This window comes from Aethina tumida, chromosome 5 (genome assembly GCF_024364675.1).
Source record: "Aethina tumida isolate Nest 87 chromosome 5, icAetTumi1.1, whole genome shotgun sequence".
Lineage (NCBI taxonomy): Eukaryota > Metazoa > Arthropoda > Insecta > Coleoptera > Nitidulidae > Aethina > Aethina tumida.
In genome coordinates this window covers 21,223,048-21,241,692 of record NC_065439.1, presented here as the reverse complement: position 1 = coordinate 21,241,692, position 18,645 = coordinate 21,223,048, and the positions used below count along the sequence as shown (strand labels likewise).

Genomic DNA, 18,645 nt, shown 5'->3' with positions numbered 1-18,645 from the left:
AACAATTAAAAAACAGTATATTTATTAAAAAATAAAATACAAACATAAATAACTAATAAAATAAGTTCACATGTAAAATAAATAGTCCGGAACTACTTCAGCATTTTTAGGCATACGCAGTTCCTACAAACGCTTATAAATACTGAATTAATTCAGAACTATTACTGAAGTTAGTTACGTTTAGTGAACTTAAACATGTCTAGTTTACGCTGTTTTTCCTTTGGTGTTTTTTCTGAATCGGATGAGTCGGACAATTTTCTTTTTTCTCCAGTCTGAAAACATAATTTAGTAATTCATTGATAAAAGCTTAATTAAATATATTACTTCAACACTTTTAGTTTTGTTCTCCTTTTCAAAATGAATACCTGCATGTGCATCAGTCAGACTCAAGGGATTTGGAGTCACAGGTTTAGTATTTTTTTTCAGACTTTTCAGGAATGGGTTCTTTGGTTCTTCTGTGCTGAATACTGATTCCTGCAATAAAAATGCTATATAAATGTCTCAATTAAATCTTATTGATATTTTACCTGAGTATTGATAGTTGTATTAACTGAAGTATTTGGTGTTAATATTTCCTACAAAAATAAAGTAGTAATGATTGCATAAGAATATTTGTAAAGAACTACTTACTGAATTTTCTGTTGCTTGTACAGGAGTTGACACTTCTTTGGACGAAACTTTATTTTTAGGTATAATTTTAGTAGAACTCAGTTTAAGCTTTCTGTACACTGGTGGTTTTAATGCACTTGTATTTGGTGTAGAAATTGGCTAAATAATACATAATAATGGACATTATTAAATGAACAAATTAGAATTCTAATGATAACTTACTGTTATATCGGCTAAATCGTCGGTATCGTCTGAAATACTTTGTGCTAAATTCATAAGTTTTTCGGCCAAACGTCGTTTCTCAAGTTTGGTGGCATATTTTATACCTAAAGTAAGAATTTGTGGATTATTCAGAATTTCCATAAACTCTAACGCCCTCTCATCCAGATTATTTTTACAGGCAAGCTAAAATATCAAACAGTGTATTCAAAATTGATACAGAAACCACAAACTATCTTACAGCAAATGTTTTTAAAGCTGTTTCTTTGTACTTTTTATCACAATCTTCCACTTGTAAGGTGGAGAACACAAATAACTGACTTTCCATAGCACTTTTATCTGTTACAGGTTCAGCATATGGTGGTTTTAGTGGTAATTCACACATGGTAGGTCTTGGTGTGAATCCAGGATACACAGTACCTTTACATTTTATACCACCCACAGCTTGATAAGACTCAAAGATTGCGGTGACAAAAAATCCATCCGAAAGAGCATTACGCTAAAATTAAACGATAAAATTACAGAATTATAGACGTAAAGTCATTCGTACATGTCGTGTTGTGTCGCAGTATGGTATCCATATATTACATGAAGGTGGAAACATACTGAGCATACCCAGTGAGTCCATCATGGCAGGTGTACCCATGTCGGAAAATCCCAACCACTGGAGTGTAGCTCCAGGCCCTAGAGCTGAACCTATATCTCTACTATCAACAGATGTGCCTATGTAAAACTTAATGATTAATAGGTAGCCAAAATTATGAAGATTGTTACCTTCAAATTTGATAATTTTAATGTTGATGCACTGGTCATCCTTTCTTACTCCACCACAATGGTAGGCTACAAGTAACAAGTTCTTGAAACCTGCCATGGATACAAGGGGTCCAGGAATTGATATAACTCCTCGTTGAGTACCGTAAATGGAACAAGCCCTTATAAGATAGTTGGCCATTCCAAAGCACACCAAATTTTCCGAAGTCGCTATTAGTACAATCTCTTCATTGTCTTCCATTCGGAGCATCCACTCTTTAGTGCTAGCGTTTAGTGGGATCACATTTATTTGACTGCAACCTTAGTGGATAACAAAAAATCATTCATATTACTGGTTGTCTCACCTTGAATTGGCAACTGCCAGGGCGCTAGTGCTGACTGACCCCATAGTGTATTCCTGGTAGTTCTGCATCATCATACTGTTGTGGAAGGTGGAATCATGGAATTCCACTTCAATAGACTTGGAAGCGGACTCGTCGTCCGCGTTCAGGCCGTAACTTCGAATTACACCAACATTATTCCAACACATGTATCTGGGATCCAAGTGTTCTGGTGTTGAGGAAGGCATGAATGGTGGCTGAAGTGGAACCTCTGGTGTTCTTGGTCTTGGTGTTGGAGCAGATGAAGAATCTGTATTTCAAATATATTAATTAAAAGTAACTGACAGTATAGGATGACAAAAATTACAAACCTTCATTAAGATTTGCCAGTTCTGGTTCAGTTTCACCCATTATTTCCTTTTTAAGTTTTTCTACAGAAATAGCATTTTCATTGTCCTCATCATCATCCTCAAATTGGACATCTCCAAAATCAACATCCTCACTAAACCCATTTTCAACTCCTTCCATTTGCTCTCCTTTTTCATGGCTGTTATTTTGTTCAATGCAGTCTTTAATTATTCCCAATTGGCCCTCCACATCAGTATAAACCAGTTCTCCATTTCCTGAATTGCCAAACAAAAAAGCTATTAAAAGAAGAATTTTTTTGGTTTTAACAATTACCTGTAGGATTCCACATCAAACCAGTTATTGCAATGGATTTGGGATGTTTACTTATGTTGGATACTACTTCTGTTTCAACTTCGAACATAACAAAATCACCTTCTTCACTTGTTGCCATAATATATTTGCCACATGGTGAATACTGTACCAATGAATAAAATGAGGATACTTCTTCACAAGACAACATAGTAATTTGAGAGAAATCATTCATGTCAATCAATACAACTGAGTTTTCAAGTGGATAAGCCAGGACATTACCTTTTACAGGTTCAAAATCAATCCTGCCTAAAATTAAACAATTACTAACAGAAGATCCAACTTATAAAAGGAACTTACAAAGAACTTTGGCATTGGCAAAACTATTTACTTTAGGGAAACAGTCAATTTCTTTGACTACTTTAAGTGTTTCTGTTTTCCAAATTCTTAGTTTTTTGTCACCAGAACTTGCCACAATGTATTTGGAGTCTGGTGAAATAGCCACACTTAAACACGGACCCTCCATACCATCTAAGGTAGAGACTTCTTTACTGTCATTTGCTATATTTATTAACTTTACTTGCATTTCTTCAGCAGCCAGCGCAATAAGCTAAAAACCATCAATTTGAGCAACAAAACAAAACACAAAATATCCTAACTACTTTTCCATCTTTAGAAATGGCAATGTGATTGATGGGGGCTGTAAACCTATCCAACACTCCATCCCGCTCACCATCAGGCAGTGTGAGTATCTGTATGTCATTGTTGCCCGTTGCCACATAGAGCTTGTCCCCCTTCTGTCTCACACTCAGGGCCCATTCGCCGATGCAATTGTGCACCGGATCCTCATTGTCGGCCGTGGACCAAATACGAATGTCGCCGTCCGAGCCGCAGGTGATGAATTTCCTACAATTCTAAATTAAACGATGTCCAATCCCGCTACTCATTCTTACTTTCCGTCCTCCGTGTAGCAGACGTCGGTGTGCCCCTCGTCGTGGGCATAGCGGAGCGGCTCGTGGGTCATGGACATTTTTGTTCATTCAAAAATAAATAAAAACACATCGAACCGCGATTTTGGGCGGGAATTGGGGAAGGGTCACCAACTTAAAAAGGTCACCAGACCGAAGAGATGGCGTTGCGAAAGGAAATTATATTAATTAATATAAACGTGTTTGTTTGGACGTTATTATTATTGTAAATTGCTTTTTCGACCATTTCATATTGTATTTAAAACGGGCGGTTTGTAATAATAATGGAAAGGAATTGGGAGGGAAAATTGGGTGACCCGACGCGGCAACAGATGGCGCCGCCCTCAAAGATTTGAATGACGATTTTTAATAAAAAAGTTTGTTTGATTTTTGGTTGTTGTGTTGTATGTTATTGTGAGCCGGATTTCGTGTTTCTTGCCTAAATTGGAGTTATAAAAGGTAGGAGGAAGTATTTTTTTAAAATTACAGTCGCGGCCAAGTAGTTAAGTAAAGAGGGGACGGATGCGAATTTGAGATATTGCCATGGAAAGATTTAAAAATTTTTTGACGTACACATGACAGTTGTATTTAAGTAAATACGAATTAAAATCGTAGAGAAAGTTGTACGCGGTTTAACGTTGGAAGAGGCGTGGTTATATTGCATTTGTACTTAAAGTGCTGCATTCTACACGCGTACTTTGTCAACAGTTTGGGAACTTTTATCGGCGAGAGGGGAACTAGGCGAGCAACTACGGGCGAAGCAACGGAATTATTACAGTGCGCCACCGCCATTTTGGTGTACAAAAGTGGGGATATAGTAAAGCACAGGAGACAAGATTTTATTGTAGTGGCCTAATATTACTAAATTTAATAAACCAGTGGTGATTTATATGGATTACTAAACGTTTTTGTGCTTTATGAATATAAAAGAGTGCTCGTGTTTGTGTGTTTTTGGAATAAGAAAGCTCGCCAGACTTGGAACATAGCAGCGTGGCGGCCACCGCTTCTCTTTGTTTCTGTCACAGTTTAGTTTTAAGGTAAGCACCTCAAACGACTCTTAATAAGTGAAAAACGTTGCGACGAACACCTTCGTCCGTTTCCACGCACATCCATATTGTACTTTGGCATATCGGCATGACGCGAATTAGCGGGTAAAAACGTTTTGATGGTTAGCTTCTGGTGTGCTGCTCCGCTGTGTAGCCGTTGTCCAGCCCGCTGGCGGGTGCCGGACGTGTTTTACGCGTTGAACGACTCGCCAAAATGCATTTCGGCGGGTGATTTTGGCTCGGACGAAAATATCCGGTGACCCCACGCATTTTTCCCGACTCTGGCTGATTTTTTTCTCGTTCGCATCTTTTGAGGTTATAGGCGCTTGGGGGCCGAAGTCGGTGCGTAAGGACGCGGCGACGCTCGGCTTAGTTTTCGTGCGTGCGAATTATCTGCATAGACGCTTGCGGTTGCTGGCAATGACCCGCATTTTACGAACGGGTGGAATATCGGCTTGTCACAACCGTCGTCTCGCTTGTACGGGAAAGCTGAACGAAAGTTTAGTGTTCGGCGATACGGTGGTTTCGCGGCTAATAACGGCTAATAAAGTTGCGTACAATGGACGGTCGTTGGGTTTTTTTGTTTGTTGTATAAATTACCATGGTGATAAGCATCGGTTTGGATTTGTATTTTTGTACTGATTTGTCGAATGATTAATGGCAACGTAACAATTGCATTGGCGTGACACCTTGTCTGTGGTAAAAGGTTAGTTTCCGAGGCGGGATTTCGTTGCCAGCCAATGCGTAATGGAATTCCATTAATAAAATCCATTAAAACTTGTAATGTCGATGTATTAATCACAAAGGAAACTCGCTGCTATTTTATTTGGGACGAGCGTTTCTCTTCTAAAAATATTTTCCTTCTATAAATAGGCAACGACAAAGTATGAATAAATTATAGCATAAGTACCCACAGTTTTTGCTACGTTCTAAGTATTTGTAGTTTTTAAAATACAAATATAAATCATAATTCGACCATCATCAAATTTACATTAATGATGCAATTTATTAGGTTCAGGAATTTTCCCGTTACACGATAAAATTTTAAAACCGGCATCTATTTAAAAATGCTAAATCATTTATTATCTAAAAGTATAACCAGTAAATTTCTCTTCGTCTTATTTATCTTGAATTAAACGTAATCGTGGAATATTTTTTACAAAGTTAATTAAATGCGGACAACTTAATCAATTTATTTAAGTTTTGACAATGAATAATTTATTTAATTGGTGAATATGATTAAGACATTGCTCGAATTTCCATTTTGTTGTTAACCATTAATAAAGTAATGTTTAATTAATCATAAGAAAAGTTTTACAGAAGCAAATTAAATTCGATGAACCGTCACATTAGAAAATGGTCGATACAAACAGTAATAAAATACATGTATACACAAAGGGTCATTACGTTAAATTTTATTGCTAAGATGTTTGTACATTGTTTACACTGTTTAAATGAAACATTTACAGCCACATTGTGAATTGTAGTTTCTCAAATTCACTGCTTTTACTTTTGTTACATTAACATATTACATGCAGTGGTGGCCAAAGCAATGGCACACGTTACTATCTTAACATTATTTAGGAAATGCACAATATGTTGTACTTTCTACCTTTATTCACTTTGTAATTACGTCAAAATAATGTCTATTTAAATTAAATCTTGAACAAAATGTGCGAAATGATCACAGAAATGGCACACTTTTGAAAAATATATTTGTTAAATAATCTATACATAACTTCACAGAAAATTGTTAATATTTTGCTTGTTCTAACCACCTGTAGGTTCAATGAAATATCAATCAATGGTCGTTTGAAATTAAATTTTGCGATCCTTCAATTAATAAACACAATTCATTTAAATTTGATACCTTTTGGTATTTTATCTAATAAAATAATATAAATCCTACTAAGAATAAATTCTAAGTATTAACAGTATTATTAAAAAATACACAAAACATAATTAATTACATTTGAATGTGGGTATTTGTTCAAAACAAAAAATATATAGGGTATTGAAATATATTTTTATACTAAAGCGATAAATTTTGAATTAAATTATTTTATGAAAATGTTTGATATTTCTTTGGCTCCCACAGTATTTATACAATTTAATTATATTAATGTATGTTTCTATGATCTAATTTCTTTGATGTAATTATTTGGATGAAAAAATTAATATACTGATTGATGAGTACACAAAAAATCATTAATTTTTTGTTTATTTTGGGTTGAATTAAATTGTTGAATCAATGTTTTGAGATCGCCAAATTGCATTGATAATTTTTGATTAAAAGTTCTTATTATGCAGTTTTACTATTTGCTATTACTGATATTGATTTTATTACTTTGTTTTTTAATAGATTTTTATTATTTTCATTAATCAACAATCTCATTGTTTAGGTTAATTAAAAATTAAATGATTTATGTTATTTGTGTGCTTAAAAGAATTGTTATCGAATCAATTTTTCTTTAAAATGTAATAAACGTCAAATAAAAATATAGGTTGTTTGTTGATTTGATTATTAATCTACCATTTTATTGTCAATGTTTAAAATTGTTAATTACAAATGCAAAAAGTAAAAATCAAATGATTTTCTATTCATTAATGTTATTTGAGTGACTAACTCATTAAATTGTTATCAATTTACCTTCAATTTCAGATAAACATTTACTAAAAATAATGATGGATTGTTCATTAGCCGATATTTTTTAAAATACATCTAAAAATAGGTACACCTTTCTAGGATTGTAACGATAATTTTTTCCGCATCGATCATAGCAGGTCTGACCTTGATTACGTTTCAATTTTTCGTTGGGTAACGTTCGCAATTATGTAAGTAAGCAACAAACTTTCGTCGGAATTGTTCGGTTTGCGAAATCAAACATCGAATCACACTGTTGACACGGCAAACATCGAAATTATCTCGTTACGCGGAATTCAGGAAGTGTCCCATCGATCTGCGGGGATTGTTTATTCGGGTTTTTGATTTATTTTCGCGCCGGCCGAAATTTTATTCGTTCCGGACCACGTGGGCGTTTCGGGAACGTTCAGGAAATTTATAAATATCGTGTGTTTCATGTGTTCGACAGGTTTTATTGTATACGATTGGGTGAACGGTTATATTTTTTTTTTTTGCGGTCAGTGTTGTTGTAAATACAACTGTGCCGAGTTCGCTGTAATTTTTTGCATGATGGACGCGAAATTTTTGCCGGCGTGTGCAAAAGCTGCAGGCCGGCGTTTATCCTTAATTTCTTTATCTTTATGGGTCAAGCGAAATTATGCGATCAACATTCAGTCCTCTTTTATTCTGGTGTGGCGGATTTTTATGGGTTTGATGCAATGCTTTTTATGGCTGGTTTTGATGTTCTTTCTTATCTCGTTATGTACAGGGTGTTTCACAACTTTTTCAAAAAAATGTTACTGTCTACTTACGTACAGTGGTGATCATTATTATGGGAACTTTTTAAAATGTTCAATATTTTAGTCATAACACTTTTGTTTAATTTGTACCGTTAAAATAATATTAATTTACCATTCTTGTTTTATTCAATATTATAAAAACTAGTATATTTTTATTCTATAAAACGTTACATATATATTTCTGAATTGAGCTGGACATAAATATAGTAACTTCAATTTTTAAAGAGATAATTATTGATGTTATATAATATAATAATAAATTGTTTTATAATTTTATCCCATCTCCCTGGCATAGTCTCAACCATTTTCCGAATATACTACAAGTCTACGTTCTTTCAAGTTTATTGAATTGCTGTGATGACTTCATTTAAATTTATAACATTTTTATGACAAAATTAGTTATAAACGTGATCCCCCCCCATGTTTTCTATGGGGTTGATGTCTGAAGATTGGGACGGATAAGACAAAACATCGATACAACCAATCTGTCACAATTTTGGATTGTGTTTTGCATCGTTTTCATGTTGAAACATTTTAATTAAAAGCATTTCCTCAATACATGGAAGCTAATTGTTGTTTAATATATCTATGTACATAAATCAGTCTAAGGGGCAGAATTCAAAGATTCCCTTAGCATTATTGAACCACCAACATGTCTCACTATGGGTATAACAAACTTTTTGTGTAGTTTTGTCCCTGTAGGATGTTTAACATAAAAAGAACCATCATAAAGTAAAAAGTTGTTATAATTTTGTCCACTGAAAAATAATAAAATACGCAACTTATTAAAGAATAATAATATAATAAACATTGTAGGTATTGTCATTCAATTCAATTAATATAATTCATATTTTTAATATATTTTAATAGTTGCTAGAATTATGGCCACTACTGTATGCTTCATTCACACACAGAATGCAGTATAATTTTTTGAAAATACAATTTTTATATTCTACTTAATGGAACGAATGTAAATTTATACAGTGTGGTGTTGTTTAAAATTGTAGAATGTGCAATACATTTTTTAATGATGTGTTGTAAAGATTGCCATTTTGTAGTATTATTAAATGAATGATATTTTAGTAACCTTTAAAAATCTTAAGTAGGTAGTAGTAGGGGCAGATAAATAATAATTACTTGTCGCGTCAAAAATAATTATCAATAATGACCTCTATTATTTTTTTATGGCGATAAGATTTTTATCTACGGAGAGGACTATAAAAATAGACAATTTCTTTGGGTCAACCTAGACATCTGCAAAATTTATAAGACAGTACTGATAACAATATAGTTACGATTTTTAAAGTAATTAAAATCTTTAACATAATAATTTCAGTTAACGAATATTTTACAGTACACTACCCATGTTTAAAACATAAACTCTAAAAAAATGGTATAAACAGTGTGGAGAGAGGCAACACAACAAATTTTCAGTAAACACGATGATATTTACGATGGCCGGCGGCATCTGAAAATTCTGCAACCGTTTTACGCACCGACCATTGGAAAAACAAACATGTCAGGTCGGTCGCGTTGTGTTAATTAATATGCAAATGTCCAGTGTCGCCTGTGACCTTGCCGCAACGATCGGCTTCGACAATGTAAAATGTGACGCGGACCTACTTACATGTCGTAAAAATGCTCAACAGAATAGCCGGGTAATTCTAAACCGCTCCGGACTTGAAAGTGCAATTCATGCAAATGTATTTCCATTCGGATTTTCGTTTTAATACATGTCATTTAGGCGACGTATCCTGTTAAGACGGCGGCAAAAATAGACGACGGCCGTGCAGTTTAAACTGGATATTTATAAATTGAAAAGTTTTACAACCACATAATAGATTTATAATTGGACGCTCGGGCTTTCACCATCTTAATCACTAGTTCAACATGGTAATGCACGAGTAAAAAAATTAAATAATGAACTGGCCGGTAATTAATTATAGATTTTAGTGGGCCCGCGTATGTGTCCGACAATAAGACATTTACGGTTAACTGGAGGAATTTTAATAGTACAACCGGACCCGAGGAACGTTTTAATTAAGCAGCTTTGACAATTTAATTAGCTGCCCACAATGACACGACCATCCATCATCAAACTCGGATAAATCATAGTCCGAGTGCAATTATTTCAGCCTTGAATTCGTAGAAAATTGATATTTGTGTTTTGACGCATTCAATCAATCGCTTGTTGGATGTACGGGTGTTTCATAAGTTTTAACTGCATACCAAGGCAGGAATTACCTTTATGATAAATATTCAATATAGTCAATCTTCAATAACCGGAACCATGATTTGCCACACAAAAAAAAATCGAGTTGTCACGACTTCGAGTTATTAAATAAACTACTTATACTCCGGTTTGGAAACCCTAGAATTGAATTGTTTGAATAGTTAATAAACAATCAATGATTTAAATATAATTAATGTTCCGTCTCCTGTCTAAGAGATTAATAATTGTGTTTTATTAAGATATTATAAATAAAACATAATTTTATTCAGAATTAAACTTTTTTATTTGGAGATAAGGTCGGAAACCTTATTAAATAATTTTGTTCCTGAAGTCAACCAATTTTCTGGTAAATTCTGGAGGTATTTTTTGCTATTACATTTGAAGCTATTTCAGAATCTTTGTCTTATTTTTATTCCCTTCTAAAGATGTTTTAGATCCAGTGATTATGAAGGTGATGACAAAACTTGGAATTGTTGACCTATTGGTCACCTAATAAACCCTTTACCTTCATTTCCAAATAAATTAAACTTTAATTTTTCGTCGTTAAATAACACCAATTCTCACTTTTCGTCGGACCACGTTGGTTCTCTTGTAAAACTAAGCCTGTTCTTACTATTTTTCTTTGACATACGGTTTTTTTTTCGGATTTTCTTTCAAACAATCCCATTTCCTGTTGACTTGGGGTATAAATGTTGTATACTGCAATAATTCTTGATGAATATCACAGGGTTTCAATCTGGGATGTTTCTGGGATATACCTTTTAATGAGACGATCCGCAACAGATTCACAAGTGTCACATTTATTCAAAAATTTAGATATGGTCCCTCTATTTATGTGCAGAATTTCAGAAATTTGATTGTGCGACATACCTTCATTTCTAAAGTCTAGTTTATTTTAATAACTTATTATCTTTTATAATTATTGTTTCTTTATTATTTTAAAAAATTATATCCTAGAGTTTCCAAACTTTTGTCCAGAAATGTACATAGAAAGTTATACAAAATAAACTGATAACTACACAGCTTATCAAAAGTAACATTTTGAAAGCTACAAAATCTGTAATACAATATACAATCAATATTATTATATACTATATTATACAAAAAAGTCACTTATCTGTGTTTGACGAAAAAAAAATATTTTTATTTTAAAACAAAGCAATGATGATAAAACATTTCACAAATTCTACTTATAAAAGTTTGTGCCAAATATTTAATTGTAGTTATCAAGATATTCGAGTTCGAAGAAGTTCGAATCAAGTAAAAATTAAACGTAAATTTTACTTGCCAATCAATTTGATTCGAGTTATCGAAGTTCGAGTGTATTTTTGATATCTTTAACAAGTATCCGAAACCCTCAGTCGCTCAGCTCGAGAAACCATTGACCCACATACAATTACCGGTCCTTTACATTTTTCGGCGACAGGCCGGCGAGCGAATTTATGGCGGCGGCGTCGTCGGCTCGCGTTCCGGGTTGTCGCACGGGGAGGGACGGCGCTCGCTCCCCCGAGAACTGCTGATCGAGCTCGAACGGGGCAAAAAGCCGGGCCGGGGCCGATGGAGCGCCAACCCGTGATTTTTTCGGAATAATTGAGCAATAAACCGGAGCTGAGCTTGCGAAAACGGGTGCGGAACAACCGGTCGAAGTGGGGCGGCGGTTGCACCGGTCTCGGAAGAGCTGACCGGACACAAAACCGTCAACGCGGACCGATCGTCTCTCACCTTTTAACTGTGGAACGTGTCGAGGGCTTTTTAGCTGGGCGATCCCGGGGTGACGCAGGGATCTTCATAAGTTTGGATGCTGCACATACCATTGTTTTTTAAGATACTTTTGACCAATTATCAGTTTTATGTACAGTTTAGAAAACCAGTATAACGAATTATGTATGTGTGTTATAGTTTTTATTATCTTAATCCTCTGCATATCATTAAAATTTAGAAATTAATAGAATAGAGCAAAATTTACGATAGAACAATAATAATTTTGTTTTATAATTATATTTATTATCTTACGGGATATTTTAAATATTTACTCGACCACAACTGTCAAATTAATTTATTAGGTTCTCAAAATATTTTAAGTAAAATTAAAATTAATTTGGATTAAATTAAAACTTGGATTAAGGAAGCACATTTATAATATATTTCAAACGAATTTATTAATTATATCGTGTCCAAAAATTGATGATTATTTGTTCATTGTATATTACAAAACTTACGTTAGAACAATAATATAATTGTATTGTAATAGAGGACATTATAAATATTTACTCTATCACAACTGCCACAATAATTCATCAGTTTCTCAAAATATTTTAAGTAAAATTAAAAACAACCAATATAGATTAAGGAAACATTTACAAAATACTTCAAACAAAATTATTAAAGCATTGATTAATTGTATCGTGTCCAAATATTTATATTTTTTGACCATTTTATGTATATTTAATGTAACAGAACTAATGTTAGAACAATAATAAAATTGTATCGTAATAATTCTTATTATCTTACAAGAAAATTTAAATATTTACTCGGCCACAACATCCATAATGATTTGTCAGTTCCTCAAAACACTTAAAGCAAAATTAAAATCAATCAATATAAATTGAATTAAAAGGTTCAAGGAATCATTTTTGTAACACATTTCAAACGACATTATTAAAGCATTGATACATTTATCATGTCCAAATATTAACACTTCATTAAATAAAACGTTGGCTGTTATCGCCAATCATTAATGTTGAATTTTTACTACATCAGTATTTTTAGACATTATTCTGTAAACAATCTATTAAGACATTCCTTATCTAATCAAGACAAACAAAGGATGACAGTACTAAAACAAACATAAAACCTATTTTTGTCATTTTTTATTGGGATTCAACAGTTAATATTTGATATATAATAAAACTACATTATCACATATTATTTACATGTTAAGGTAGAAAGTATATGTAATAAGTTGATAACATTGATACTGATTTTAAGAGGAAATACAAGACTAGATTATTTTTAATTTAATCAAATTATCTCCATAAATTTCTTACGTACGACTCTCAACCGATACGTACGATTTATATATGCAAAAGTCCAAAATTTCCAAACAAATTCGACGACAAAGGGGCGCAAAACTTTCCAAACTGCACTTGCATTTACATAAGAATGATCGTTCGAATAGATTTAGTGAAAGCGTTCTATCGACTAGTCTCCTTATATGGCACAAGTTTTCCCCGCACAGTTTTCATTTGCAAGCCGGCCAATTAGCGACAAAGACAATATTTTGCACGTAGTTTATCGTCACAAATTCATAAACTTTTAATGTGAATCTTAACGAAGTTGTTGGTGGATTAAGTTCGCATCTCCGGCACAACTTTTAAGCACAACGAGCTAATAACAATACATTTTTTTTTTCCCGTCTTCTCTCAAATGAAACTTACTAATCCCCCCCTTGTTTTTCGATGCGGCCCTTCGGGAGTTACAAATCCCCGAATAAATTATAATCCGCGGCCTCGGAAACTGGGAAGACGACGGCGGTGCAGCTGTGTGCGAGAGGGGCAATCAATTTTTTTCTGCGGCGGCGGAAAGTTTCCTTGTGCGGCGTTTTAAATTGTAAATTATAACCAGACAATTTATGTGCAACGTGTAACCGTTACGTATTGGAAGTTCATCAACTGCAAAAACAACCCGAACAATATTTGCGGGCCCCGATGCATTTTTAATGGTCCGGGGGCGGACGGACGGAAAAACAATTAAACTTTTTTTCAGCCGTCGCCGAGTAAGTTCGGGGCGGCCGCAACTTTTCGGATTTATAACTTGGGTTCATACTTGGGTTATAAATTTTTAACGAATTAAACTTTTTTTATAAAGGGGAGACACAATTTAAAGTTTGTTAACTATCTGGCCGTGAGTCGGCGGCCGGAGGACGGCGCGAGGGATGCGAAGGGGACGTCGGGAGTTAACTTCTGGAGGATTGTTTTCGCAGGGAAATTTATTATTCGGAAACGTGAATTTGCCCGGCGTTTGTTTACTAATCTGTAGTCCGTTTTTATCTGTTCCGCAACTTTTGACTGTGCTGTTTTGTGTGTTCTTTATCTGTTAGTTTCTGAGTGAATTCGAAGATTTGTTTATTTTATACTTTTTTATGAGTCTTATATAAAAATTTACGTGAGTTTAATGTGTTAATTTATTTTGCTGTTTATAAGAGTAGTTTCCGAAATTTTTAAGTCAGTTGGAATTGAAGAAATTACAAACTTTTTCCTTAAGTTTTGATTGAACAGATATAACTCTATATGTTGATCTTCCTAATTAATTTAAATATTAAATTTATACGATCATGTTTAAATGTAGTTTTACAGAGTTGAAGTTTGAATAAAATATCCTTTTCGTTATATTATAAAAATGAATAAATTTATACTTCTCATATGCTTCAAGTTTGAAAAATTAATACCACAAATGAAAAAAGTAATAGAATAGAATTTTTTCGTTTTGAAATCTTATACAACAGCTCTAAACATTTAATTTATAGAGGCTTGTTAAAATCCTTTTTATATGCTTGAAGTTTATTATCCTTTTCTTATATTAAAAAAGACAAATTATGGCTTCTTTTCTCTTTAAAACATACACAACTCCTTTAACTATTAAATTTATAATTTCTTGTTCAAATATTTGCTGAAATTTTAATAAAACAATTTTTTTATTATATTTAAAAAATATATAAAATATGAATTCTTTCTTTTTGAAACCTCATACAATCTTCTAAACATTAAAGTTATAGTCTTGTTAAAATGCTTGTTATATGCTATAAAACTCCTTTAAAGTTTAAATTTATAGTATAAAATACAAATATATTAAAAAAATTATAAATTCTCTGAAACCTACGTAACCCCTTAATCAACTGCCCCTTCATAAACCAGTGAAATGAAAATGCAGCAGTTATTGTGTACGTTCTCGCTTTTATTTTCAGTGCGTCCGTCCTCTTTGCGATGAGTAATTTGCACTCATTTAAATCCATTCAATGTGTAATTGCGAATTTTGCAGTGGGTTTAAAATTCACAAGAAGCGTCTGGACAAAAACAAAACGATATTAATTGAATGTGTTTCGTTAACGAGCTCGAGGAAAATTTGTGCATACAATTTTAATTTTATTTCCCTTTTTGCAGCAGTAAAATTTGTTTTCAGCGAGGGGATTTTTGACAAATAAATTTGTTCGTAAGTGGGTTAATTATTATAAAATACGTCGGGAAGCACTTTATTTTTTTTTTTGGTTTAATTTTATTACAACAATTCAACGGTGTAACTTGGCGTGCGTGAATTAAAATTTATGCGAGTTGAGTTTAAAGGTGCAGTTACAGTGACGAGATATCGCCCGTTTGTAACTTCCGCAAGTGGTGAATCTACCCGTTCTTTTTTACGATTAATGCAAGTATCGATAAACCGGAAAGTATCATGTGGCGCATCCACACCTGCCCCTCTCGGGGTTGAACAGCCTTGTATGGAAGTATTGTGTGGTGCGTTATATACATGGACATTTTATTTTAAAAAAATACTCCCTAAGTGAGTGTTAGCACCCCCATTGACACGCAAATAAATCACTGTACATGAATACTATGTAGAGAAACTTTAGAAGTTTTCCTTTCTTTTGATAAAAGTGTATGATTAAATATCCATATTATTATTATTATTATTATGTAGCATGTTTCATAACAACAATACGACAATATAATTGTTTATTAGTGGGTTTAGTTAGGTATTTATTAATATTTGAAAACAATTCTAGGATCAAAAGTAGAGCAACTATAAAATTAAACAACCTTACCTACATTTTAATAACTTCTTAATCTTTTTTTCATTGATTTCAGTAGTTTTTCAATATTTTTTTCAACTGATTTTAAGTTTATATGGAAACATATGGTTCTCCAGAATCATTGAGCATACTAAAGCCAGAAACACATCCCCAAACCATAACGCCTTCTCCACAATGCTTCTCATTAGGTCTAGTGTATTTAGGAATATACTTTTCATCTTCTCTCCCATAAAATGCAGATTTGAATAATTGGAACCGACTTTCATCGGAAAATAAAATTGTTTTCCATTGCCCATCTGTCCAGTTCACATGTTCTCCTACAGAAAGTATCCTTGTAACTCTATCTATTGCAGAAATGAAGGGTTTCTTTGCTAATTTTCTACTACACCATACAGCTTCTTTTAGTCTTCGTTTTAAAGCACTCACCGACACACTGACTTCGTTTATTTTTTGATTTATGCAGGATGCGCTGATAAAAGAATCGTGAATAGTAAGCATTTTTATTCTCCTGTCCACGGCTGTGTTAGTCTTGCGTTTTCTACCACTCCTTCCAGTGTATTCCTTCTTTTAAAATTGGAATTCGTTCTCGAAATGAATTTAAGTCGAAAGCAATTTTACTCTACTTATCACCATTCCGAAACTTCTACAATTATTGTTTAATTTAAATTTATAAATGGACAACTTTAGGCATTTTTAGCTTTATGAAATGATGTCCGACAATTTGTTGCTCTACATAAGGGCGATGGTGTAGGTAAACGTACAGAGATTGCTTTCGCGTTTGATGCGCACATACGACCACCAAAAAGTTGGTAATGCAGCCAACCAATTCCACGTCTGCATACCCCCAACGCGGACCACATACCAATAGATTCAGACGATGTGGATCGCTTACCCTTGCGGGGGGCGCCGGCGGATCGAACGAAATCCGGGCCGTGAATTTCAATCGGCATTCTGATGACGAGGTCGAAATGTACATCATCGCGCTAAGAGATGCGAATAATCCGGGAACGTCGCGACGGCATATCGAAAAGAGCTAATGGCACGGAGATCGCTGACGTCGAGGCACGGATTTATCGGATGCTGCACGTTCGGCTCGATCGTCGAGAAAGATTTTGGTTTATTACGTTTTGTGCCGGCACCGCGGCGATGTCGATGTCGATGTGGAAATTCGGTTTGTAAATTGAGAGGCAATTCGATGCGATGGATGGAAACTCGTCGGAAAGTCAATAAAAGCAAAAGTGGAATTGCGGGAAAATTATTCCGATATAATCAAACGTGTAAACGTATAAAATTTACATTGAAATGTAATTTATTAACATCTGTTACGGAGATAATTTTGTTTTCGCGTTTTTGATTAATTTGATTGAAACTGAAAATGTGAAAATATTGGATATTATGATGCAGTATTGGCAGAAAGTAGAGCAACTCTGTTAAAATTCAAATAAATTTGGTCCATTTTTGTGTTTTATAAATTTAACAATTACATAGTTAAACAATGAAAAAAATAAAGAGTTTGATTTTATTGACGATTATTTGTTTTGAACTGGCAAAAAGTAGAGCAACTTATGCTATTTAAAGTTTTATTGCTACAAATAATTTGAAATTACCATTTTAATTAATTCGACACTAATATATTGTAAAATTCTCATTATTATGAATAATTTCCAGACACCTTTTTTCATGGAAAGCACCAGACAGTCAATAATATTTGGATTCATATTTTACCAGGACTTTTGCAGAACCGTGAATAAATCATGTTGATCACATAAGTTTCCAATGGAGTTTAGATTGGGAAATTGACATGACAAGTTCATAACATTAATTTGTTTTCCTCCAGTGTAAAAGGAACCTGGTAAAGACAACTCTGACTCGTTTGTTCTTCTCTGATAGCAGTGTTTTTTTAGTCTAGTCTTCTTGCATGAAAACCCTCTTGTAGTAATCTACTTCTTACGGTTCTTGAAGAAACATTAATTCCAAGTTGTAGTATCTCAAGTAGAATTTTATTTTGCTGGAACTCAGGAAAGGATCTTTTTTGGAGTAGCATAAAATTTATTTATCCTGAAACCTATTGGTTGTTCTTGCTCGTCCACTTTTATTTTTTCCTTCCACATTACTCTCATCGTATTGAAATAACGTTACAATCCGTGATTTTATTCGGAAAATAATTTCTTTCCACGGGGTACTATATTAACTCATTTTATTTTGGTGAATACTGTAAAACTAAACATTATTGTGGATTTTGTAGAGATTAGTAACATTTAGTAAAAAGTTGCTCCGCTTTTTGCCAACTGAATATTTAGGTTTTTGATTTAACTAACTAACGGAATTACTTTTAATATAAGAATTATTCACCGATATGTTTGTATATGGTGTAAATTAAATTGGATTTGCATATACAGGGCGGTAGCAATTTGTATATTTTTAAAGTTGCTCTACTTTCTGCCAATACTGTATGTCTTCATGTATCAGTCCCCAAAACTTAAAATTAAATAAGAAGACAAAACTGTAGCAACTTTTTACTTTATGTTCTTTCATTGCTCTCTATGAATTTGAATCAATTATTTACTAGTCTACTAGTCTACCGTCTTTTGTTTAT

The 18,645-nt window shown here is 33.5% G+C and overlaps 2 protein-coding genes across 4 annotated transcripts in view; one reads left to right on the top strand and one right to left on the bottom strand.

Annotated features, from left to right (window-relative positions):
* Positions 1-5: 5 nt before the first annotated feature.
* Positions 6-3,739, bottom strand: LOC109604281 (WD repeat and HMG-box DNA-binding protein 1). The gene is made up of 14 exons (XM_020020807.2): positions 3,530-3,739; positions 3,239-3,482; positions 2,937-3,186; positions 2,601-2,885; positions 2,291-2,542; positions 1,944-2,229; positions 1,603-1,892; positions 1,379-1,551; positions 1,070-1,327; positions 832-1,014; positions 631-768; positions 528-575; positions 325-474; positions 6-272 (listed from the first exon to the last, which is right to left on the bottom strand). The coding sequence occupies exons 1-14, from the start codon at positions 3,604-3,606 to the stop codon at positions 171-173; spliced, it is 2,736 nt and encodes a 911-aa protein (XP_019876366.2). The 5' UTR covers positions 3,607-3,739; the 3' UTR covers positions 6-170.
* A 169-nt stretch (positions 3,740-3,908) lies between these two features.
* Positions 3,909-18,645, top strand: part of LOC109605796 (C-terminal-binding protein) — a 61,112-nt gene continuing 46,375 nt past the window's right edge. Inside the window, exon 1 of one of the 3 annotated variants that reach the window (XM_049967569.1) lies at positions 3,909-4,003. The gene's annotated coding sequence lies outside the window, so the exon portion shown is untranslated. Of the gene's footprint in view, positions 4,004-4,046; positions 4,582-18,645 lie in introns of those variants that run through there. The other 2 variants (XM_049967570.1, XM_049967568.1) reach the window with 2 other exon arrangements.